The sequence below is a fragment of the Marmota marmota genome, unplaced genomic scaffold (assembly GCF_001458135.2).
Source record: "Marmota marmota marmota unplaced genomic scaffold, marMar, whole genome shotgun sequence".
NCBI classification, from domain to species: domain Eukaryota; kingdom Metazoa; phylum Chordata; class Mammalia; order Rodentia; family Sciuridae; genus Marmota; species Marmota marmota.
In genome coordinates, this window is record NW_026000185.1 from 11,202,357 (window position 1) to 11,226,925 (window position 24,569).

The window sequence follows — 24,569 nt, forward strand, 5'->3', positions numbered from 1 at the left end:
CTGGGCAGTTTTCCAGGAGCAGGTCTTAGCTCTAAGGCTCCAGAGTTCCTGGTCAGTTACTCTGCTTCAGCAGCAGGGGCATCAGGGCTGCTGGGTCCTGCACTAGCTTTTGTAGTAAGCCCTCTATGCAGTGGTTGAATGGACTCCTGAAGATCACCTTTCTCTTTCAGGTCTTAAAATTTCCAAGTAGTTGAGGATGTGTGCACTTTCCTAGCCACTGTGCAGATTTCTATTACTGCACTTACATACATCTCTTTCCTCCAGAGAATAAACTGTCCTGTTTGTTTGTAAACGTCAGCACAACCACAAATTTTGTTGCTGAAATACTGAGTGAGTAGATCCCACTTCAGATACAATTCAACTGAAAGGCTAAAAACATTAGGGCAAAGCACTCCACAGTGTGTGGTGTGGTCAGAAAGGCCAGACTTTCTTTGACACAGAGAGCTCAGGCATCACACCCACAGCGGGATGACGCAGTTCACCTTAATAAAGGCACGGTGCCCTCATGGGTCTGGAGAAGACTGTGGACCTGGGGTGCAAACGTCTTCAGAGAGAGAATCACAAAAGGAATCCTATAGGAGTCTGGATCAAATTCATGTTCACTGCAGAAGAGAAAACAAAACGGTTAAGAATCCTTGTAGTTCTAAAACATTCACAGGGTAATTAACTTGAGAAGTTCCACAGTCTCATATAAAAGGATTATTTAAGGGAAACATGTGCATACCTGAAGTCTTTATTTGAACAATGCTGTCGGCAGACAGGCTCATGGTACTCTAATTCTTCAAATATAATTGGGCTGCAATTCGTGGAGGAGCCATCATGTGACTGGGAAGACCCCAGGGGGCTCTGGCGGGCCTGACTGCTGGGTAAGAGACACACCAGCCGCCCGTTTCCTTGTTCACGGATTGCGACTATGTCCGTTAACTTATATAAATCTGACACATTCAGCTTGTGTCCAAACCTAAAAAAAACGAGAGAGATGCTAACTTAGAATGTTGCTCTTTGTACAGAAACACCTGTCCCATTTAAACAAAGGACTATAACCAAGAGTGTTTCCTGGCCAGGCAGTGGCACGCCTGCAATGCCAGCTACTGGGAGGCCAAGGCAAGAGGACTGCCAGGTTCCAGGCTCACGTTGGCAATTCAGTGAGACACCATCCAAAATAAAGAAGAGAAGGGGCTAAGGATGCAGCTCAGTGGTAGACTGCCCCTGGGTTCAATCTCCAGGACAGCAGGGGTTAAAAATAATTTGCTTCTTCCTCTCATCAAAGATCAACTTAGCTGGGTATGGAGGCACAAGCCTATAATCCCAGTGGTTTGTGAGGCTGAGGCAGGAGGATCCCAAGTTCAAGGTTAGTTTAGGCAGCTTAGTGAGGCCCTGAACAACTTAGAGACCCTGTCTCAAAATAAAAAATAAAAAAGGTTGGGGATGCTGGGGATGTGGCTTGGAGTTTAAGAGCCACACTTAACCTTTTGTACCAGGGTTCAATCCCTGGTACGAAAAAAAAAAAAGTCTACCTATATTATCACTGTGAATTTATTTACTACCAACCGAGTGATGCCTGGTATCCTTGGAGTCATTCCTCTCTGGCTCAGTGCCCAGCACAAGGACCATATCATTTGGTAGCCTCTCCACTATGCCTGCCTAGTTTGTGTAAACACCCTTGCCTTATCTGTCAGAAGGAAAGTTATCGAACATGACCTCTCTCAACGTGGCCCTCCTCACTTCCAAATCCCTGTTACCTCTTGCCACCACCTGCTCTCTGCCGTCACAAGCATGCTCCTTTCCAGAGACTGTCACTCTCCTGTGCCCCAACTACATGCCTACATTCTCTGAGACTGGACAACTCAGTCACCCTCTAACTTGCAACTTGCATACTTGGGTCCAGGCTCTGGAGGCAGACAGAGCTAAGCTGACATCACGTGACCCTTGCAAGACATAAACCCAACCCAGGCCTTGGTGTTCTCACCTGTGGAGTGATGCCAATGTGTACCCCCCAGGGCTGATGTGAGCACTAGGTGATTAAGCACGGCGGGGCTTGGCTGGAGGTGAGTTCAACCACACTAACCACGCTACCCGTCTATCCAGTGCTTCCTTCCCAGTGCCCTACCATCCCATCTGCACTGACTGCCCTCTACCAGCGCCCCTCTCCCCGAACAGGTGCCCCATGTGGTCCCAGCTCCTCCATGAGGAAAACAGCCAGGTTAGCCACAGCTGCACCTGCTATTTCGTCCTCTAGACTCTTGCCCCTTCCCTCCCAGATGTCACCCACAGGACTCCACAGTGATGGCTCTGCAGCCACCAGCAATCTCTACTTCACCCTCAGACCACATGTAGCCTCAGACCCCTGCATTCCCTGCAGTGCTCTCTCCACACATCCTTGGAACAACACCCCCACCTCTGTCTTATCTGCTGCTGAGAATAAAACTAATTTTAAAAAAACCTAAAAGGACTAGATTAGGGGAAAAAAAAAAAAAAAGAATAGGGTTTGGGGATTAAAGACTAATTTTGATAAAAATAAGTTTTTAAAATGAATGTTAAATTCAAAATTTAAATCAGAACAACACTGTTTCCTTTCCTCCAAGAGGCTGGCAGTTCCCTGAATTGCTACCATGGTTTCTGCATGCAAGTCACCCGTCAGTACTGACTGGGTAGGTAAACAATAACCAACTTACTTTTTTTCATAGATATCTGTAAATTTAAAAAGAGGCAAACAACAGGCCGGAGCATCCTGAAGAATAGCTATGGTTTCTGCACTGTAAGACAAAATTTTAATTAATTAGAAAGTATACCACGTCTTCTACATTACAAAGCATATTTTTAAAAAAAAGTTCATAAAATTAACACAATGTATAGTGTATGCAAAGTAATTTTACCAGTTTTGATATATTGGTTCATTTTCTAGAAAAATCTAAAGAAAAAATTTCAGGGATAAGCCAATGAGAGATTGAATTATACCCTAGGGTTTTTATCAGGCTTTTCCCACCTATGGAGCAGAAAGACAGACTGCTCACAGTAGGACAAGCACCTGGCTGCTGATTCAGAGCTTGAATTATCTCCTGCCATGGTGTTTATACATTATATACACAGGATCAGAATTCCTATATATGTGAATATAACATAACTCAATACAACAGTATCTCAACTATTGTTTAAAAATCAAAAGGTACAAAAATAAATAGATCAAACCACTCAAAGGGAAGTTAAAAACAACAACAAAAATCCCAAATGCCCAAACATTAACTGTGATTGGAAAATGCTCAAATGTTAAGTGTGACTGGCTTAGAGCCACAGGATTATAGGACTCTCTCTCCTGTTGCTTTTGTTTCTGAACTTTCCAAATTTTCTTCAAATGAGAATTATTTTTATTCTAAGGAAAACAAATTACTTAAAATAATGGTGAAATACAAGTTAAAAGATCCAAACAGACACTCTGGAGAGCTTCCTGTTTTAAAACACGGACAGTCAAAGGAGAATCAAACATTAGAATAAATAAAGCCACAGGATTCCCCAGATCGACACAGTTGTAAAGTGCACTGACTGGGGCAGGGTGCTTGTGTGATATTAAGGACATATGCCAAGTTGAGAATTTAGAGCTGTGTAGATCTAGTCTGCAAAGTGAATGGACCTTCTACCAAGAGTTGAAGGAAACATCTTACATGTTGCAGGCTTATAAGCTTTTAGAATTCTACTTTTAGAACCTGTTCTGGATATGTGGCATACTATTTTACTCCCAATTGCCTGTCAAGTTTAAGTTGAACTTCACCTATGATTAATGACTGAACAAGACACGATGGCTTATTTCTAACTATATACATTAAGAATAAGCATTACTGCATACATATTCATCACAACACAACTGAGAACGGATAAGATCTATTTTTATTATTTCCAAAACAGTTTCTGGGTCAAATGTTACTTCCTGAAATAAACGGTCGGTTGTTTGCCTTGTTTCTTACCTCAGTAAAGAGAGTGATTTATTAGCAGCTCCTGTGGCAAGTGAGACCAGGATCTTCTTGCTGCCAATTTTACACCTGTGGAGGCTATTCACTGCACTAATGGCGTCTTGCAGGTTTTCCATCTGCACAACAGCCTTGAGCTGGTAATCCGTGTGGGGGCTGAGCTCGACACTCTTCACCTACCAGGAGAAAAGGAAAATGGAACCACGTCTACCCAGGTCCTGCCATTTAGAAACACATCTGTGGACTTCAGGGCAGACATGAGGGAACCAGTGTGAACACTGCACTTCTGCTGGCCAGAAGACAGGCAGGATGGGGTGACTTCAGAGGTGCACACCAGGCTAGTCTGCCCATGTGCTCTGGCACACACAGCTGTCTGAGGCAGACTCAGAGGCCAGTGCACAGAAGGGGTCTTCCAGGTAGTCTGAACTCTGAAAAACCCCAGACTAGAAAAGGTGGATTTTTAGCAAACTGCATCTAAAAGCTGAGTCAGGGACAATAAGAAATAAAGAAAAATAGCCAACATTTCTTAAGAAGGCTTTCTCTGTTTTTTTGTAGGCAGAGCTGACTAAGACCCATCAATGTTTTGTCTTCTAGAGTGCCATTGAGAGCCTGTCTATGACAAGTGCTTCTCACGGCCAGGGCTCCTGCTCTCTGGGGCCGTGACCTAGAAACTGGGCATACAGCACAACCCGAGCAGACTTCAGAGAAAGGAAGAAGTTCAAATCCATCCAGTCACATTCACATCCTGCCTGTGGTTATGTGTGCCAAATTAAGTTCTCTGGACTTACCAAAGGGTAAAGGAGCAAGAGGGAGCAGGTTACCTTGCCGTGCCTAGAAAAGGCCTCTTGGAGGAGCTGCTGCAGCTCCTTCCGGGACAACCTGTAGTCCACATTGCTGACCTGGATGTCAGCACCATTTGCAAAGGGGTCTGGGCGGTCGGCTCCGCTGCTGGAGTCAGCAACGCTGAAAGCAAGTGGGGATGCTCTGTTTAAGAAGTTTGGAGACATACTCCTGCTGGAAACACACAGTGAGGTTAGTTTAAAAAAAAATGTATTTGGGTTTTAAAATTCAGGCTTTGTAAGAAGCTACACATAGAAAAGAACTTTCCCATTTGTGCTTTTATCTTAAACATACATGGATTTAGAACTATTGTCTGAGGTACTATCTGTTGAACTCTTTTAAACAACCAATAAATTATTCAATTTCAAATATTCTTTCATGTGTTATTTAAAGCTAAAGGCAGGAATTACAGGTAACCTTGATGAACTAAAGTCCTACTTTGGGCATTTACCCTTAGGAAACTAACCTGTGTTACCAACTTCAGTCTTTAACCTCCTCTGTGGCTGTGAAAAATCTAAATACTCTGACTCAGATGTTGCAGTACTTCTGCACTTTGGAAAACGTTCATGTGAATTTTTATGTGTAATTTTATAAGTTCACAGTCATTTTCTACAGTGATTCTTCACCACCTCAGGAGAGCAAATGTACTGTCACAAGGAGCCCAGGAGAATACGACACACTTCATGGTTCCCTGTGTCTCAAGTCTCAAGAACTACTTGGTAAGGGTTTGTAAACTTAGATAAGGGAGGTGGTAGACAATAACAGTGGTCTACAGAGACTCTTATTTTTCAAGCAGCTTTCTATAAAGTGACACAGTAATAAGCCTGTAATCCCAGCAACTTGGGAGGTTGAGGCAGGAGGATTGCAAATTCAAACCAGCCTTAGCAATTTAGTGAGACCCTGTCCCAAGACACAAAGTAAAAAGTGGCTCAGTGGTAAAGTGCCCTGAGTTCAATCTCTAGTACCAAAAAAATAAAAATAAGAAGACCTAACATATGCCTCGTTTGAGCTCTCTCCTCAACACAACAAATGCAGGGACATCTTCGCTGCCTCCCCTCCCTAGCCAGGGTCTCCAGGCAGGCTGCTCTCCGATCTCTGCTCACCAAGATTTCTACCGGGAGAGGGAAAGGCGAAGTACTGCCCCAGAATGTTAGCCACGACCTAAGGAAATGGGGCTGGCAGGGGGTGCTGGAAGACTTATCTTTTTGCTTCCGGCACTTCTTCAACACACGCACTAGTGCCTGATCCTTCCTCCTGCACGTGACCACCTGTGTTGGTCAGGAAGTTGGACTCACCTAGGAGTCCAGGACGGAGACGTGAGCAGAGGACTAACTCGCCTTGACGCCATCAACTCACTAAAAGCGGATGGGTAGCTCACTCGGAAGACAGTCTCCTCTTTGTCTTTTTTCTCTACGGGAGAACTGGTGACACTTCGAGCACTGAGGTTCTCTTTTCTAATAAAAGGGAAAAATTGAAAGGAAAGGTCACATGTCTCCCTTCACATTAAAGACGCAATTCTGAGAAAGAGTAATTCCACACACTTCTGATTGCCTTTGTAGAGCAATTCGGCCATCCCGGAGTTTTTGGGCGTCGGCACCACGGCGCTGGGGTTACAGTGCGGGGTCGCTGCCAGTCTCACATGACCGGGCTGCGGCTCACAGCTTCTGTTGCCGGTCTTTGACTCCAAGCGGCACAGCTCCTTCAGAGACACAAGGACAGTGGGTTTTAAGTCCCCAAGATGTGTTAGATCTTGCACAGAAAATAACTGACTTTGAGTTTTATCAAAACTAAAATAAGAGGACACACCAAGAGCCAGCAGGCACATAGAGCATGAAAATAAAGAAGCCAAACTACCATAAGCTTAAGAAAGCAAGAGAGATCCAAGTCACCTGTAAACTTTTAACGTTTGTACTTCTTGTTGCAGATCCAGAATTCGCCTGCGAGCCTTTTCCAGGCGTGGCTTTGGCACTGGAAGATTGTTCACTTGCATCTTTGATGAGGCACAATTTTGGATTCTTAAGTTTTTTGGGAGACTTCACTTTATCAGCAATTGCATTTGAACTCTTTGCTTCACAGAGTTCTCTATGTTTTGGAGTAAATGACACAATGATCCTATTACCAAAGACGTCTTCGTTTTCCATCCGCTTCTGAGCCCGCTCCGCACTGTCTTGGTTTATGAAGCGCAGAATCGCACTGCAGCCCGTGATGCTCAGCACTTTCCCACCGCAGTTGTCGGACAGGCGTCTGAGCCTGTTGCTGATGCTCTTGCCGTCTTTGTTTGCAGGCAGGTTATAAACATAGAGCAGAGTGTGGCACTGCTAATACAGAGGAAACAGTGTCACCTCAGGTCAGCTCCAGGGCCCGAGTTCTGTTTCAAAAAAAGAATGTGCAACTTCCAAACTTCAGCTAACAAGTGCCGACAAGGTGGCCGAATATTGTTTTAAAAAGATGCTGGGTACAGGGCTGGGATTGCAGCTCAGTGGAAGAGCGCTCATCTAGCATGTGCGAGGCCCTGGGTTTAATCCTCAGCACCACATAAAAATAAACAAATAAAATAAAGGTATTGTGTCCAACTACAACTAAAAAATAAGTATTGAAAAAAAAGATGCTGGGTAGAAGGCTACTGCATGATTTCATTTCTATAAAAATGTTCAGAAGTGTACAACTAGAGGTTTGAAAAATTGTGCTCTATATGTGAATATGAATTGTTATGTATTCTGCAGTCATATATATATTATTTTTTTAAATAAAAAAAGAAAAAAAATAAAGGGAGAACAAAAAAGAAAATGTCCAGAAAAAAAAAAAATTAGTAGCTGCCTCGGGTGGGAATGGGGATTAACTACAAACTGGCATGAGGGATCTTACTGAAATAATGGAAATATTCTAAAACTGGCTGTATAGCTCAGGAAATTTATTTTAAAAAAAATCATTGAACTGTATATATTGAATTTTGTGCTATGTAAATAATAGTGCAATAAAACCCTTTTTAAAAGTTGTTTTATTTGTTAAACAGAACTGTTGAATGATATAGTACAAAGTTAGAGCCTGTCAAGTCACAATAGCAGGTAGCCAGTGACTAGCCTGTAAGTTCTACCAGATACTGTGTGACCATGACCCTTCTAGAGAACTGCAATGTATATATTAAGAAACAAAACCTGGGCTGGGGATCTAGCTCAGTTGATTGAGTGCTTGCCTCTCATGCACAAGGCCATGGGTTCAATCCCAAGCATAAAAAAAGAATCAAACAAAACCACAAAAATGCAAGAAGAAACTTAATTATGGAGATTAAATCCAAAAGCCATAAAAGAAATCATTAAAAATGGGCATATGTGAACAATCTACAGGAAAGATAACAAGAACCAACAACAATAATAAAAGGAAAACAAAAATAAAAGGAAAAATAAATTGCACCTTGCTGTTGATTATCAAAAGGCCAACTACAGGCAGATGATTTCTTTCACCTATAAGACTGGTAAAGACATTTTTGTACCACTTCTTGGTAAGAATGTAGCTCAGTCACCTTCCTGGAGGGCACTGTGGATCCTGACAGTGAAATTCTGACTCACAACAGTCACACCTTACAATTTACCCTATAAAACTACAGCCCAGGAACTCAAAGATGACATGGATGAACTTGCTGGAGATGGTGAAAAACTGGGTATAAACAAAATGTCCAGTAAGAGGTAGAATGCTTAAAGTATGTTGCTAAAAGACATTCTGCTGGTTTTTGGAATGTGTGATTATATCAACATATATTGACATGGGAAGACATCCAATATAACATTTTTTTTGTTAAAAAAAAGTCATTAGAACACTATAAATGTGAAACTATTATTTTTAAGTTTATTTAAATGACTAGATCATATTTTCTAAGTGCTTACTCTTCTTCCCTGAAGTGAGGATGTTGGGTAAGATCTTTTCTAAGGCACAGTCATTGAATTGTGTGGAAGCTGCATTTCGAGTACATTTACGTATGGGATTGCCTGCTTGCCTGGGTCACCTACATACAGCTCTTCTCCATCATTCTTACTATTTCTCTAAAAGTTACACAGACATTCTCCAAACACTTAAACACAGCTCAGCTCTGCAGTACCCAGTCCTGTCCCTATCAAGTCTGCAGAGGTGCTGCTCCTCCCAGAAACATGCGCCCACTCTCCCAGCAGGCACCTTAGCTGGATCACAGGTGCAGCAGTTGCCGCCACCCCTACTGCCCAGGCACCACAGGCACACAGTACAGAAAGCACAGGCTTAAAAGCCTGCTGGAGCCTAGGGAATCACAGGCCTACAAAATGTATAATAACCATGTTTATGGGATGCCAAACCCACAAGTATGGGTGAGCTCTCACCATATTCTCTACCATAATACTCCATTATTTCCATCCATTTGATATAAAACACTGCTAACTTTGGAGACGGTGCAAATGACTATTGGTAAGGTAAATCTACAAATAATTCCCTATGACAGTTGAAAAAATAAAAGGAAAATTCATACATATCCATTCTTTGTAAAGAATAAGTGGAAGATTTCCTAGCCTTATTTCAAAATCTGATCGGTCTCATGCAAAGAACAGCCCTACCTGGATATGAACATGCTTTGGTAAAGGTTGCCTTTCAGCCTCAATAATTCAATCTTGGAAAATGGTAAAAATAACAAACTTACTTACCGGCATTTTTAGTGGTAACCTGGGGGGCAAGTCAGAAATGAATTCTTCAAATCTGATTAGCTCATTGGCATGATGCAGCAGTGCTTCTGACGCCTGGTTTTTATGAACCAAAATTATGTGGAAACCGTGCCTGTGTCTCAGGTCACTAAGTTCCAATGCAAAGTTGACATCAGCTGAAAGAAAAGTTACAGACCAAACTCATCCTCAAACGTTATAAATGTGTGACAAAAACAACTCCAGTGACACCCATTTAGAAGAAAGGACTGGCTGGCTTCTATTCAAAATTGTTTCCCCTTTTAAAGAACACAAGCACAATTCCTACCAGAAAATTAACACAGTAGGACAATTTTACCACATACCTACATGCAGTTCTAAGACATTTGTTTCTTTTAGCATTAATAGGAAGCAAACATCAATATGTTGGGGAGACTCAAATTTGGAAATCATTCATTTTGGATTTTTTTAAGTTAATAATCCTGGGCCCAGGTTAAAAATACCTGAACAGACCAAATCACACTTATATAAAACTGGTCCCATTAAGAACTCAAGTTCTCAGTGCTAGGGTTGTGGCTCAGTGGTAGAGTGCTTGCCTCACACATGTGAGACCCTGGGTTCGATCCTCAGCACCACATAAAAATAAATAAACAAAATAAAGATATTGTGTCCATGTATAACTAAAAAAATATTAAAAAAAAAAAAAAAAAAGAAAGAAGTCAAGTTCTGCCACTTGGGAGACTGAGGCAGGAGGATCACAAGGTCAAAGCCAGCCTCAGCAACTTAGCAAGGCCCTAAGCAACTTAGCGAGACCCTATTTTTAAATAAAATAAAGTATTTAAAAAGGGCCAGGGATGTTGCTCAGTGGTTAAGTGCCCCGGGTTCAATCCCCAGTGGTTCCCCGCCCACTCCCCCTCCCCGGGAAAAAAAGAACTCAAGTTCCAAGGAGACAATAAAAAATTCAGGCTCAATTTTTTTTCAAACGATTCACAACAATAAGCATTATCATGTCCTACGTGTTTCAGCCTCACTTTACTTTCCTGTATCTGGTTCTCTAACTCCCTCAGTGAATTTAACGCAAGTCCGCAGTTATCTTTACACTTACTTGACACAAGAACCACAGTGGCCGGAGCAGTGTGAGTATTTGCAAACCTTCGGAGACTCTGCCGGAGCTTATCATCTGCAGCATTCTTTGCAGTAGCATTGATGTGAGCAACGGTTACCTGCATTGATCCATAATGAGGGCAGATGAGCATGAGGTGAGGTTAAGAAACCTGTTACACATCTGCCCATATTTTAGTAGATAATTCTTGAGGAAAGAAACTATTATTGCCAGGAATGGAAAACTGGGGTATAGCTCAGGATCAGACAATCTGGATTAAATCTCAGTCTTAAAAAGTTGCTTTCCTACTCAGGGCCTTAGTTTTGTCTGTAAATTTTCAAGTAACAAATCTTATGTGTCTGATTCCATAGCAGTTTCAAAAAACCAAGAAAACCAAGTGCGGTGGCATAGACCTATAATCCCAGTGACTTAGAGAGCTGAGGAAGAAGGATCTCAAATTCAAGACCAGCCTCAGCAACTAAGCAAGGCCCTAAGCAACTTATCGAGACCCTGTCTCAAAAATAAAATAAAATGGGCTGGGGATGTTGCTCAGTGTTGTTAAGCACCTCTGGGACTAAAAAAAAAAGAAAAGAAAACCTAAAGAAACCATCGAAATGTAACCATAAATAACATTATTGAAAGATTAAACATGATTAAGTGATTTCTAGCACTTTAGGAATAATCTCTTGCTAATTTATTTTATTTGAAAACTTGAGTAGGAATAATGAGATGTTTGTTTGGTGGTGGTGGTGCATTCCCAGTCCTTTTTTATTTTTAATTTTGAGACGGGATCTCATTAAGTTGGACTAGTGATTCTGCTACCTTAGCTGAGTTACTAGGATTATAGGCATGCACTACCATACTTGGCTGCTAGATTAAAATACTAAAAAAAAAAAAAAAATTTTTTTTTTACCTGGCAATTATTCAGTTCTTGAATAACTTCTTTGTTTTCTTTACTGATGTCACACACACAGATGAACTCTGCTTCTCTGTGACCTTTAAAAAATCTTTCACGGATTCTCTGTACAACAGTGGTAGCTGACCGGCCAGAAGGAACTGAGCAGTTTTCAATATCCCAAAAAACTCCAATGGGGGGCAAGTTTTCCAGCACCTGTCCGGGTACTGTGACTTCCGGTGACCCTTAAGAAATGTTGACACTTTAATTACATGTTGTGAAAAATAAAATGGCAAATTAAAATACATTAATAGGTCATTACCTAACATTCTTAGTGGCAGAAAAGCTAAATTACTGATGGATGTTAAGTTTACAATGCCAACTAGACTGACTGACCTAAAAAGCAACCAAGGTGCCACAGTACTTCTCCAAGATCATTCCCGTTTTCCAAGAGAGAACAAATCTATAGGTCAAGTGACTTTAAGCTCACAGTAAATCTATCTTGAAGTATGAGCCATTCTCACGCTGACCAGTGATGCTTCTCTGAACACGAGCCACCTAACGGGTTGGATACTGCTGCTCCAGGCCTGGATTCCCATGGGCACCCATGCCTCACTACCTACTCAGTGAGGAAGAACACTGAAGAGATGACCAAGGTGAAGCTGTCACTACTGTTGAATTTAAATTACCTTTAATGCTTAACATCCCATCTAACACTTAAAAATGTCTTTGAAAAATATCATATAAACTACTTTTGAGGGAAATGATTTTAACTGAGAACTCTTAGATTTTCGAATTCCGTTTAATATCAGCCATTACTAAATTGTTGTAAATACTGACTTTATAACTTTTAGGATATATACAGCAGTAGGCTCAATTATGAACCCATTAACCCCACATCTCCTAATGACTTCCCATTTTTCTATAAATAACTTCTGATCTCAAACAGCCTCCACCCAACATCAAGGGCAAATGACTTTACTGGTTTATAGTAATAATAATAAGATTTTTACCAAGAGATGGAAGGGGAGACTCACATAGACTTTAAAATCAAACACAGTTTTAGAACCACAAGGGATCTTTTAAAGGTGATTAGATGCAATGTTAGTACCAGCTACTGAAAACTACTTAAAAATGCACATTTTACGCCATACTGTCATTTACCAAATTTCGAAGCAGCTTTGCCTAGACTGGTCGTCAATAACAACGTGGTCTCCTTCCCTGTTCCTTTGGTTCCACAGCCATTACACAGAGGGATAGCAAAAGGTGCAGGTTGAGTATTTGGAGGTGGTATATTTGGCCAGACTTTAGCAGCATCAATTATACTATTTCTTGCCGGCTGTTTTAAAATTTTTTTAAAAAAGGAGGAGGTTTCAGATACATCATTTCAGAACCTAGAGTTACACACATCTGAAAACACATTCTAAGTGTTTCACCTTTCCACCTAAACTCTGATAAAATGTATTTTCAAATAATCTTTCCCAGAATGATTAACTATTAATTCGTAGCCTCATTTCAACAAGTGACTTGAAATGATCGGGGCAGACAGCACAGGTTAACCATCTATGCCTCTGCTTTCTGGTGCACATGTCTGCTGCAGTGGAAACCTCACCTCACACACTTGACTAAGGGCAATGTAGTTTTCCCTTGAACTCTGTGACTGAGGCAAAGTCCTCCATGTTATTACAAAGACAATATGGGGTAACTTATGTTATCTGAAACTCACAACTACAGATAAAGTTACAAGAAATCAGCTGTGCCCTAGCCATTAAAAATACAACAACCCAGAGCTTTTGCAGAACTAGGTTCTTAAGTTGGATACAGACTTATTTCAATTAGGGACTCTAAAGGCATAAATTACAAAAAAAAAAAAAAAACCCCAACAACAACAACAAAAAAACACTGCACTTTTTTAAAGGCTCTCCCATTTTACCCTTGCATCTTTCAGGACCAGCAGAGGTCATGCTCATGGGGAGATCCACCCTGTGCACAATAATACACTACAGAAAAGTCATTCTTCAAACCTCAGCTGCACCCAATATAGAAAATAAAAAGATACAAACCTTGTTTAGACAGTCTTCGCAGTAAAGTGAGCCCTTTAAACAAACCGGAGGTACCACATTTAGGTGTAAAGAGTTGGTGCACAAATGAGGCGTTAGCTCCGACTGTGAAATGTGCTCTTCCAAACGCCCTGGAGCCCCACTTGTGAAATCAGAACAGGGAAAATAGCCAGCAGAGGTGCAGCCCTGGAGAGTCGGAAACTGATGCAGCTTGTGCATGCTACTGTGACATGACTGGAAATGGAGCTTTCCACAACAGGGGAGGTGTTTGCAGGAGGACAAATTACTCTCTAGACACGTGCTGGGAAAGTCACTCGCAATGCCTGCCAAGTTGCTCCTAGCTGAGGCATTCTGAAGTGAAGACGCAGACTGGAAAGCAAACCCTGACCCTACCTGACATGTGACCGTCCTGGTGCTCTGTGAGTCTAAGAGTGTGCCCGTGTGAATCAAGCTACCAGTACCTCCACCACTGCTGCCACCACCACCACCACCAAAATGCATTGGCGAAGTGGAGGAGTCATTGGGGCAATGAGCACAGCAGCTTACTTTGGGGACAGTTGAAATCTGTATTTTAGGTTGCTGAAGAGAATGAATATCAGGAAGTGGGACTGCTGGAAAGAGCTTAGAGCCAGCATGAAGGGGAGATGGTACATCCTTTAATTCCACAGCAACTTTCTTGTTCTCCATGTACTCTTTCTGAGAAAAGAAAATTGAACATAAGTCAATTTTATGAGGTCAGTGACTTTTGTCAACTCATATACTACTCCATTAAAAAACAGAAATAGTGTTTAATTCTGTTTCCATCTCTCAGTCATATCCCAACAAAATGGAATATCGGCTAAGACCAGGGGTGTTCTTTGGAAAGGTCTCCAGGATGTGGATTAAAAAACACAACTAATATAAAGACTGTTGCTGGTGTGGCAGCATGAGCCTGTAATCCCACTGACTCAGGAGGCTGAGGCAAGAGGAAGGATCACAAGTTCAAAGCCAGCCTCAGCAACTTAGTGAGGTCCTAAGATCTTAGCAAAACCCTGTCTCAAAAAAATCAAAAAGGGCTGGGGGTATAGCTCAGTGGTTAAGCACTCCCGGGTTGTTCAATCCCCAGTACCAAAACAAAGAGGGGGTGGTCGGCAAAGCAAGTTAATCATCTGTGCCTCAGTGACTTCCCTTTTATAACCTCCTCTGCCTCACAGGACTTTCGAAAGATGACAGGTGGCATGAAAACAATAATGTCACAAACTGTATTCAATAAAGATAGCTTGCAAGCAAAGTGGTTCACCAAATAGTTCCTGCATTTAGTGCGTCAGGGGTTTTAGTAGGGTCCCCTAAAGAAGAGGAGTAAGATTCCCAAGGGTCCAGCTCTGTTGTCAAGGACACTTAAGAAATGATAGGGTGTCATGACCTAAAGCCAGAATGACAACCATTATATCAAACCGGCAAAAGAATTAGTACTTAGAAAACCATCTGGGAAAAAGAGACAGTTCTGTCATCTAACTTCAATACAGGGGAGGACAGTATATAACAAAAGTTACAAGCAGGGCATTCCTGTCAAGAGACCTGGAGCTGAATCTGATGTTCCAAAGCTGCATGACTTTGGGTTAGTTACTTAACCTCTCTAAACTTTGGTTTCCCCATCTATAAACTGGGAATCATAAAAAGCACCTTCCACAGTTACTGAAGGATGAAATGGGATTGAGCATATAAAGTACTTAGCACAATACTGGGTCCCTGAAAGGGGATCTAACTAATTAATCAACTTTATGGAGTGAATGCAGAACCCCTAACCCAAAGAGGAGGCCCTCACGTAGTGACTGAAACATGCTGATCCATCAGAGCATGGAAAGGCCCTTTTGACTATCATTCTACACTCATTCGGAAGGAATCTGAATTTTCAGTTAGACTTTTCCTTAAAGGGGGATAACAGCAATGGGCTGACCAGGCAACAAGCAGTGTGTCTTGATAATTATAGTTCAGACTAGAAATTATGAATACACTGGCATTTCAATTTTTATATATCAGGCTCTTATGTGCAATATTATGATGAACTGGTTGCCTAAAACCTACTCCATTCTGCATGCCACTATCAAAAACAACTTTTGAACCAGGCACAGTTGGCGCATGTCCATAATCTCAGTGGCTCAGGAGGCTGAGGTAGGAGGGTCACAAGTTCAAAGCCAGCTTCAGCAACTTAGTGAGGCCCTAAGCAATTTAGCAAGACTCTGTCTCTAAATAAAATATAAAAAGGAGCCGAGATGTGGCTCAGTGGTGAAGCATCCCTGGGACCAACAAAACCCAGGGTTTGAGGTAATGCTGAGAATGCAATTCTGAACTGGGTGACTCTACAAGGACCAGATCCAGATCATAACCCAGGAATCCCTGTTGAGATGCCAACACTCCTTGTCAACTGTCCCTAAACCGATGCACTCTGGAAATGACCCAAATTACTTGATGCCTTGCAACAAAGACAACTATATAGTAAAAAGCATCATTAACAACAACAAAAACATATAGTGAAAACCTAGAGAAGACAGAAAACCAAATTGATTTTTTTAAAGTCTCATTTGAATCCCAAGTACAATAGAAAAAAGGAAAATAAGTGGTAACAGGAGTGCATGAAATCAGAAAATGTCAAAATCACTATGAAAAAATAAAGCAAGCACAGGGCTGGGGACGCAGCTCAGAGTAAGCTATGTGCTCCACACATGTGAGTCCCTGGGTTTGATGCTGAGCACTACCACCACCACAGAAAATTCATAAGACACATTCAGGAGAAATCCTGAATAAAAAAGAATGCCAATACGGTCTTGTCAATGTTTCCTAAGTCATGAGACTCAAAACCTCAGAAGGCTCCAGTATAATACAATTTATTTTGCACTTTCCTCTGATTTTACTACACAGTCTTTGGAATTTAAGACTATATTAAGAAACAAATCTTCCTGAAATTTTAACTTTAACGTTTAAAGTTTCTACTATCACTCAGAGTGGAATACAGGAATGAAAAAAAAAAAAACTACACCCTCATTGCATCAGGAATAACAACGTTCTATAATGGGCAATACAGGAACACCTGGCACAGACTCCAGGGAAAGAGACTGATGCCAGACCAAATGGACCTCTCATCTAGTCACACAAGGAGTTTGCTAAGTCCTTGCACATAGTTACCGTTTGGGGACTAAGTGGCAACGTCTGCTCAGGACGAGAAAAGCAATTAGAGAATTTCCAAAGCCATGGCTTAGCATCATTATCTTGTTGAAGCCATCCAAGTGTTCTACTGCAGGGGTTCTCAGTTCCGTTTCCTTCCATCATACAGCCATGCAAAGTGGTTCAACATTCTTTCATCTTTCTTTTCTTTCATTCTTCCACCCTGTTAAGAGCAAGTGACATTTCCTTGTTATTTCTTCATATAAGAACAAATTTTATATTAAATATGACTGCAACATGTACCACGCAATGGCTGTCAATGATTCAAATCTGAAAGAACAAAAGAATGCATATCATAGCATCTTACAAGCTACTAAAATGTGTTAAACTTGATTGACTGCTTATGCTTAAAATCTAAAAGCATCAATCTGATTTTTATAAAATCTATAAACTGCTATTCCTTGTGTTTGATAGCTCTTCAAATAGGAATGAGTTTTGATTGAGTCCTATTTTTTCTTTAAACACTGACATGCTTGAAAAAATAGCCTAATCTTAGACATTCTCATGTTCCTGAATGAGACTTCTCTTCACCTGGCTAGAGTCAACTTCCTCTGCCCTAAGCGGACTTTTTAAAAGTTATTTTTAACTCTCTCTTTTTCTCTCTCCCCTCACAAGATTCTGCCTAGAAGAGTAAAGAAGATGATGGAATAGAGAATCTAACTGTATTAAAAGAAATAACACGATATCAGACTCTACCACTATGTCTCTGATATGAGCACTGTGAACTTTGAATTCTATTCTGCACAGAATAAATCCAACCAATTTCTCAGTTTACTTATGATGAAAGTCCAATATGACACACCACAAAAAAAAAAAAAAAAATCTAACAATTAAAGCAACCACAAGTCACAGGTGTGCTGTATTTGCTCCACTGTAACAACACTTTTACAAGTCTTAAACAGTACAATAAAGACAGATCAAATCAATCCATACCCACCATTCATGGAGGAAGCTGGCCAATGGTGAGGAAGACTAAATTTCATTTCTAAGTCCTTACCACAATGTCCCAACAACCACCTTTCTTACCTATACTGGCCATTTTCAGGGGATTAATTTCATTATCAGAAATTCTATTTAAGCATACAGTAAACAACTTCTTAGTTCTATCTCTAATAAGATGTTCTTTCCAAGAGATATTAACATCTACATGGTAGGAGGAGCTGAGAAATTATATAAATACTGTGTCTAAGGTACATGAGAACTGACCACATAAAGCAGAAGTCTGGCCTGTGTGCCCAAGCCAGCACACTGCCTGTAATTTAAATGGCCTGTGAACTGAGAATGTATTTTACATTTTTTAATTCCTGAAAAAAAAAAAAATTAAATGAGATTCAAATTTCAGTGGCCATTAAGTTAACTTATTGAGACACAGCCATACTCATTCATTTAAATGCTGTCTGTTGCTTGCACAATTGCGGAGTTGAGTTGTGACAGGGACGGGCCACAAAGCCTAAAATATTAATTATTTGGCCTATTTAGCAAAGCTTCAAATTTTCATTAAGTTTCTCTTTCTGGGCTTGGGTGTGGTGTTAGAGTACATGCTTAACAAGGCCTTGAGTCTAATCCCCAGGGCACATGCAAGACACACACACACACACACACACACACATTGTTTCCTCCTCTGTAAAATGTGGCTAATTTTTCCCTGGTCTACCCCCAAAGCATTGCATATAAAATAGCAAATCACTCAATACCCATTTTCATCATTGTATCTTGTACTAAGCACAAACAGGCCTGTTACACAGTAGATACAAAGTAAATATCTGTTGAACGAAGGAATTAAGAAATCACAAAATTTACCCACTAGAGTTGGAAGTGGTTAATCAGAGAGAGCGAGCGAGAGATGGAAATGCCAATACTAATATCAAATAATGATACTTGGTTTTTACCACTACATACAGGTCTTATGTGCCCTAACAATTTGTGATGTTCCTGGTATAAACAATTTTAATATGCTCTCTCAAAACTCTTCAAAGCAAAAACCCCAAATTGAACTAGAATTTATAAAGCATTTTCACTTAACCTTATTTTCTCATTCAGCAAATATTTGCTTATATTTTACTAAAGCACAAGAAATATAATGATGAAAAATAAGGAATGGATCCACTTATATAAACTTTTTCCCCCCTCAGTAATTCTGTGAGGCAGAAAGGGAATGATTGGTCTTATTTCATAAAGGGAGAAATTGAAATTTAAGATTCTGTAGCTAGTCAGAAATCACACAATTACTGCAGAAAGGGGCAAAATTAGATTTGCCCAACTCTTACCACCACACCAAGCTGCCTCTAATACTGCTTAATACAAGCAAATAAAAGTAAAAACTTGCTGATGGCCTGCACCCTGAAATTTTTCCAATATTTCTAGGAATGCTACTAAGCAACTTAGGTAGCCAAAGAAGGGCTGTTTAAGTTGGAATCTCCCTTCAGTCTCTCTCTCTCATGGCCTTTGAACAATTCAGATAGTGGCCTGAGAGTACAGGATGTGATGTCACGCTATATATTTGTCCCCAATTCCACCTCTTCCTAGCTGTCCAGCTTTGAGCAACTCACAACTTCTCTTACCTTCACAGTCCCTTCTCTTACCTTTCATACAAAAGAAAGAGGGGGGGAGGGGAAAACAAAGGAAAAAAAAAGTAACCTGCTCAGAGGATTGTTTGATTACAGGAGTTGCTAATCCATTTGGAACACTTAGCAAATGGCCTTCCCTCATCACCCTATCTTGTCCTGGGCTCCCACACCACTCCATCACCATTTTTTTTCTTTTTCACATCTCTCCTTGCTACTTTATTCTTATTTTTTACCTGCTATTTTATTCTCTTTTAGTCCCATTAGAATGTAAACTCTAGGACAACATTCCAGGGATGTTTTCTTATTCATTATTATCTCCGGCATCTAGCACAGTGCCTGGCATATAGCAAGAAATAACTGTTGAACAAATGATGAGCTCAATAAACGTCAAATAAGAACGTTTAATTTTCAATTTTTTTGCATGCAAAGCAGAAGACTATCGCTCAGAGATGCTGGGAAGTGCAAAAAATAAAAACATAGCTGAAAATCTCTTGGTAAAATCAGAAAAGGTGCTTGGGAAACTCTAAAAAGGGTATCAGGAGGTCGCATACAATTATAGGGGGAGTGGTTTAAACCCCAAGGCGACCACCCTACCGGTTGTTGAAAGACCCAGCTGAATGCAAAATGCTCGGGAGGATTGCAAAACACCCATTCCTAACGTTTTCTTTTCACTTTCCAACTTTGCATACCCCTCTGGGAAGGTTGCTCCTCTCACCTGGAGGGCCCAATAGGGAGCAGGGAGACAGGTGCGGGCGGGGAGCCAAATACCCCAAAGGGGAACGTCTGCATAACAGTGACAGTAGTGAAGGAACTTGAAGGGGAGACCAGCCGACTGATTGGAAGCAGCCCGTGCCGCGGGTCCCACTCCTTCCCTTCGGACTAGCCACCTCTCCTCTCACCCCACCAGCAATAGGTGGGGGAAGGAGAGGGGCATTGCCTCTCGTCCAGCTCCGGCGGCCCCAGAGCAGTGGGCCTGTCAGGGTCCAGTCCCAGCGCCGACAGCAAACTCACCTCGGCCGCCGGCTCCACCTCCGCTCACATTCCGGCCCCGCCGCCTTCCCCCCGCCCCCCAGGCCCTTGTTTGATCCCGACTCCGCAGCTCCCGCCGCCGCCGCCAAGCGCACCCTCCACTTCCGCTTCCGCACCGCACCGCCCCTGTCGCAAAACCGACGCCCTTCTCTGCCGCTCGCCCCGCCCCCGCCGCCGCGTCCTCGCCGCGCGGGGCACGCTGGGAACCCCCGGGGGGGGCGGGGCCTCGCGGCCCTGCAGCCTCGTCAGGCTCAGTCCCCTCCCGATAAACCCCTAAATAGGGACCTTCCCGGGGGGCTGCCCGGGATTTCTCCGCAGAAACCCCCAGTTTAAGAAGGCCTCTCCCCTACCCTGAGGTTGTGGAGGCGGTTGGGACCTCAAAGCGGAGAATTGGGGGAGCTTGTGGGGCAGAACCGAGGAAAAACCTGCCGAACGGGATTTAATAGAATTAAGCTGTTTTGGGGGCCAAGCGATGTGCACGGGATTTCATTGAAAGACTCGGTCCCTTCGGCTTTCCGTCCCCCGCCCGCCTGGCCACGTGACAGTCCTACTTATTTTTAAAAATTAAATGGCGCATGTTTCACAGCGTCCTTAATTACGACTAGTGCAGCCTAGTGGCGAGAGGAGGAGAAAACCTGCCGCCCGGGCTCCCTGCGAAGTCCTCGGTTGCTTTCTAGCAGTTTCGACCCAGCTGGCACAGATAAAGCGCGTGCAAAGACTTAACGCTGGATACTGTCACCAACAATTAAAGAGGGCCGTGGCGACCTCAGTTAAAAAATCGTGTTTTTAAAAGCCCTGATCCAGAGCTCGTTACAAATGAATACAACGTTTCCATTGACAGTGGACAAAAAAGGAGACCCTACAGTTACAAAAGCTTTGTGAAACTAACAGCACTTTTTTGTTTTAGCTGGATAAACATGCTGTGGGTGTGTTTTTTCAGTGGCACCTCACGATTTTTCACTTGATGTGATTTTTTTTTTTTTTAAAGACTCATCAGGCCAACGTGGTGATTTCTAAAACTGCCAGCTGCTCGCTATTTCCTGTTGCAAATTAGGAGAAAAACAAAGCACGTATTATCTGAACCTAGGCACAGTTGAGAATGTGCTAGCAGAATATTACTCAAAACATTCTACTTTTAAGTTTGCCCAGAAACAAATTAACTTTACAAAAGAATCAGTAAGTAGAAATTACTAAATGAGAACTTTTTTTTTCTTTTTCTTTCTTTCTTTTTAACTGAAGTCTTCAGGATGAGGTGGTTTTATTGGGCAATTCGTATTTAGTGGTGATTAATACGTCGCTGTAGACATGTATTGTGAAGGGCAAGATCCAACATGTCCCTGAAGAACCCTTTGTGCCTGTATTTAATTTTCCAGAAGGCACACAGCAAGTAAACATCATCTTCCTGCTTAGGTATTTATTATTGCTGAGTAGATCTTCATTGTGTCTGTGTTTGGGTAGTATTTTCCGAGTGGGAATTGAAACACATGAAAACCCACCGTGTTTCTATGATTTTTTTTTTCCAAAGTATCAAACAAATATGCTACTCTTTTAGATGGTTTCACCCCTCCTTTTAAACTTTAGTTGAGTATTTCCGAACAAGATTTTGTTAACAAACATAAACAAGGAAACAGTAATTTCTCTTTATATGTTAAGTACAGATAGCCTCTATTAATTTAGTTCTATTTAGTAAGTCTAAGTTTTTCCTTATCCAAATAATAACTTCCACATTTGTGAAACAAGGATGAAGACTTATTTTTGTGTTATTTGAATGGCTACTTTGCATTTGATTTGGCTTCTCAGTTATCCAAGCTGCTGTTACAGGGGTTTCTCCTCAGTAACTGCTTTCCTGCCTATGTTAGGTTGAGTGTTTTGAATTGGTAAATTATGGTGGAAGTGTAACCAAAAGCTTGGTCCCTGTCCCCAATGCCAACCAATACCAATTTAATAATGAGGACACAATTTTGAGAAAAAAGGTAAAAGAAGGTTTATTGCTTTACTAGCAAAGGAGAAACACAAGGGAATCCTGTCCCAAAGGCTGTGACACTCCTGATCAAGAGGGACAGGGGGGTTTTAAAGGAACTTTTCAAGAGTTACATTCTAGTAGGGGGGTCCTAGGTCACCCAGTTAGCTTGTTAGAATTCATTTGTTAATTTGGGAGATGTTCATTTCCCAGATCTTCAGCAGGCTTCTCCTTCCTGTAGTGGGCTTGTTCAAGGGGAAGAAAAGATAACACTGTCTCCCTAGTCTTGTTGGGGAGAGGGGAGAAGAGAGAAAGAAATATTTTTTTAAAAAAGTAAACCTTAGAGCATTGAAGGCTATATTCACAAGGCGAAGGGGCCACTGTTACAGAAGACTCTAAGGAGAGAAACTGAGCTCTCTGTTACAGAGTCATATCTCAAAGCTGCAAAGAAAAAAAACTCAAGCAAACCTGCCCCCACGTTTGGCAGTGAAGGAGCTGAAATGAACCAGGTATACTGATTTGAACAGTATTATTATTATTTTTAATTAGATTAAGAGGGAAACATTTTAAGATTTTGCCTAATGACAAATCCTTGTCCCCAATTTTTTGTCCTGAATAAAACTTTTTTTTTTTTTTTTTTTTTTTAAGGGAGAGTGTGAGAGAGAGGGAGAGAGAATCCTTCAATATTTATTTTCTAGTTTTCGGCGGACACAACATCCTTGTTTGTATGTGGTGCTGAGGATCGAACCCGGGTCGCATGCACGCCAGGCAAGCACGCCATCGCTTGAGCCACTTCCCCAGCCCCCTGAATAAAACTTTTAACAATAATCATTTCAGTATCTTTCCCTGTTCTTTATGGAAACATTGGGAAAATGAGAACCAACTAGTGCAAATAATTTGATCATTTCCATTTAGGCAAGACCAATACCTCACCAGTTTGTGCTTCAACTTGTCTAGGAACTGGGTGATTACTTCCTGCCCAGAAACCTTAGAGTTCTAAAGGTCAAGTAAAATTTAGAAGGTAAAGGCCTCAGACTGAGCATCAAGCCATATGCAAATGATTTGTTAGTGTTTGGGACCAGATTGGAAATTTCTGGAAAAACACTTTGGTACTTTCCTTTACCCTGTTGATGTAGGTGTTGGGGTTTCCTTTTGTGTGTCTGAAATTCTTTAAGGAACTAGCAAGGAGTCAAAGAATTATTAGAGAAAGGTCATTCTAATTGTAGCAGGGAGGCAGGAGGGATTCTTTGCCTCTAGTTTATGGTGAAAAATCAAACAGAATCAAAGAGAGCCAGTTTTGAATGCTGATTTGTTAGTTACTAATTGTAGTACCTTGGGCAACTCCTTTAACTTCCCGCACCTTTGTCTTCTCATCTTTTAAAATAAGTACAATAAAAGTGTTTTCCTGTGGTTCTCATCATGGGGGGCGGGGAAGACTCAGCTCCATCATCACATCCTTAAAGTGGCTTCTCCTGACCATTTTATCTGAAATGACCCCGCTCATCCCTTTTCTATCACAACTTTGTTTTATTCATAACTTATCATGACACCCGAAATTATTTTATTCGCTTATTGGTTTAGTGCCTTTTTCTTTTCAAAATATGAGCACTTGGAGGACAGGTACCTTTGCCTGATTTGTTCATGGTGCTCTAAGAGTGCCTACTACATAAAATTGCTTGATTAATATTTGTTAGTGAACAATTAACCTGTCTCGAGAGTTAAACGAAAGAAAAAAAAAAGCTTGTCAAGAAGTTAGTGTGCCTGAGATACATAATAATTCTACAAAAACCCCAGTCATTTAACAAATACGTATATTGTACATACTATGTGCAAAGCTGACTGACCTAACCTCCTTCTACAGAAGAAATTGAGAGCGTAGTTAAATAACTTTCACAAGAGCACACCGCTAGCAAGGGGCAGAGCTAGGATTCAAAGTCAAGCTCTTGGGCTGCCTCTGAGGCAAACAATGAAGTTGACGATTCTATTCCGGGTGTAAAGGACTGGAAAGGACACGGAACACTGGTGGCCTCGGCGGGCCTGGGTCTTTGCCCTTCTTTCAGATTGGGGGGAAGGGGAAGAAGGGGAAGGCAGTCGGTGTGCAAGAGGCCGGCGTCTTTTCCTGAAGTGCGTGGCCCGCGAGGACAAGCCCGTCCCGGGTGCTGGGGAGGGCAGCCGGCCCCTTCTCCACGGCTGGCCAGTCGCCGCCCAGCAGCCGGCCCCTCCCGCGCAGGGCAGCCGCCGCGTGGCCCCCGCCGCGCCCGGGCCCCAGTGGAAACCTGTTCCCGTCAACGGGCC

At 41.8% G+C, this 24,569-nt stretch overlaps 1 protein-coding gene and 1 long non-coding RNA gene across 12 annotated transcripts in view; one reads left to right on the forward strand and one right to left on the reverse strand.

Moving 5' to 3' along the window:
* The window catches only part of Marf1 (meiosis regulator and mRNA stability factor 1), a 38,059-nt gene extending 17,621 nt beyond the window's left edge, over positions 1–20,438 (reverse strand). For 2 of the 11 annotated variants that reach the window (XM_015491094.2, XM_048789547.1), the window contains exons 1-15: positions 20,297–20,437; positions 16,680–16,881; positions 13,521–14,213; positions 12,622–12,796; positions 11,476–11,702; positions 10,566–10,683; positions 9,467–9,639; positions 6,692–7,117; positions 6,344–6,501; positions 6,098–6,256; positions 4,784–4,976; positions 3,960–4,138; positions 2,676–2,756; positions 725–961; positions 483–602 (exon numbers count right to left, since the gene is read on the reverse strand). In XM_015491094.2, the coding sequence (XP_015346580.1) occupies positions 483–602; positions 725–961; positions 2,676–2,756; positions 3,960–4,138; positions 4,784–4,976; positions 6,098–6,256; positions 6,344–6,501; positions 6,692–7,117; positions 9,467–9,639; positions 10,566–10,683; positions 11,476–11,702; positions 12,622–12,796; positions 13,521–14,213; positions 16,680–16,823 (3,083 nt within the window). In that variant the 5' untranslated portion in view covers positions 16,824–16,881; positions 20,297–20,437. Of the gene's footprint in view, positions 1–482; positions 603–724; positions 962–2,675; positions 2,757–3,959; positions 4,139–4,783; positions 4,977–6,097; positions 6,257–6,343; positions 6,502–6,691; positions 7,121–9,466; positions 9,640–10,565; positions 10,684–11,475; positions 11,703–12,621; positions 12,797–13,520; positions 14,214–16,679; positions 16,882–20,000; positions 20,264–20,296 lie in introns of those variants that run through there. The other 9 variants (XM_015491093.2, XM_048789546.1, XM_015491091.2 and 6 more) reach the window with 7 other exon arrangements.
* A 94-nt stretch (positions 20,439–20,532) lies between these two features.
* Positions 20,533–22,970, forward strand: LOC125612326. Its single transcript, XR_007342660.1, has 3 exons — positions 20,533–21,490; positions 22,701–22,783; positions 22,923–22,970. It is a non-coding gene; the product is annotated as an uncharacterized LOC125612326 (long non-coding RNA).
* Positions 22,971–24,569: the final 1,599 nt, after the last annotated feature.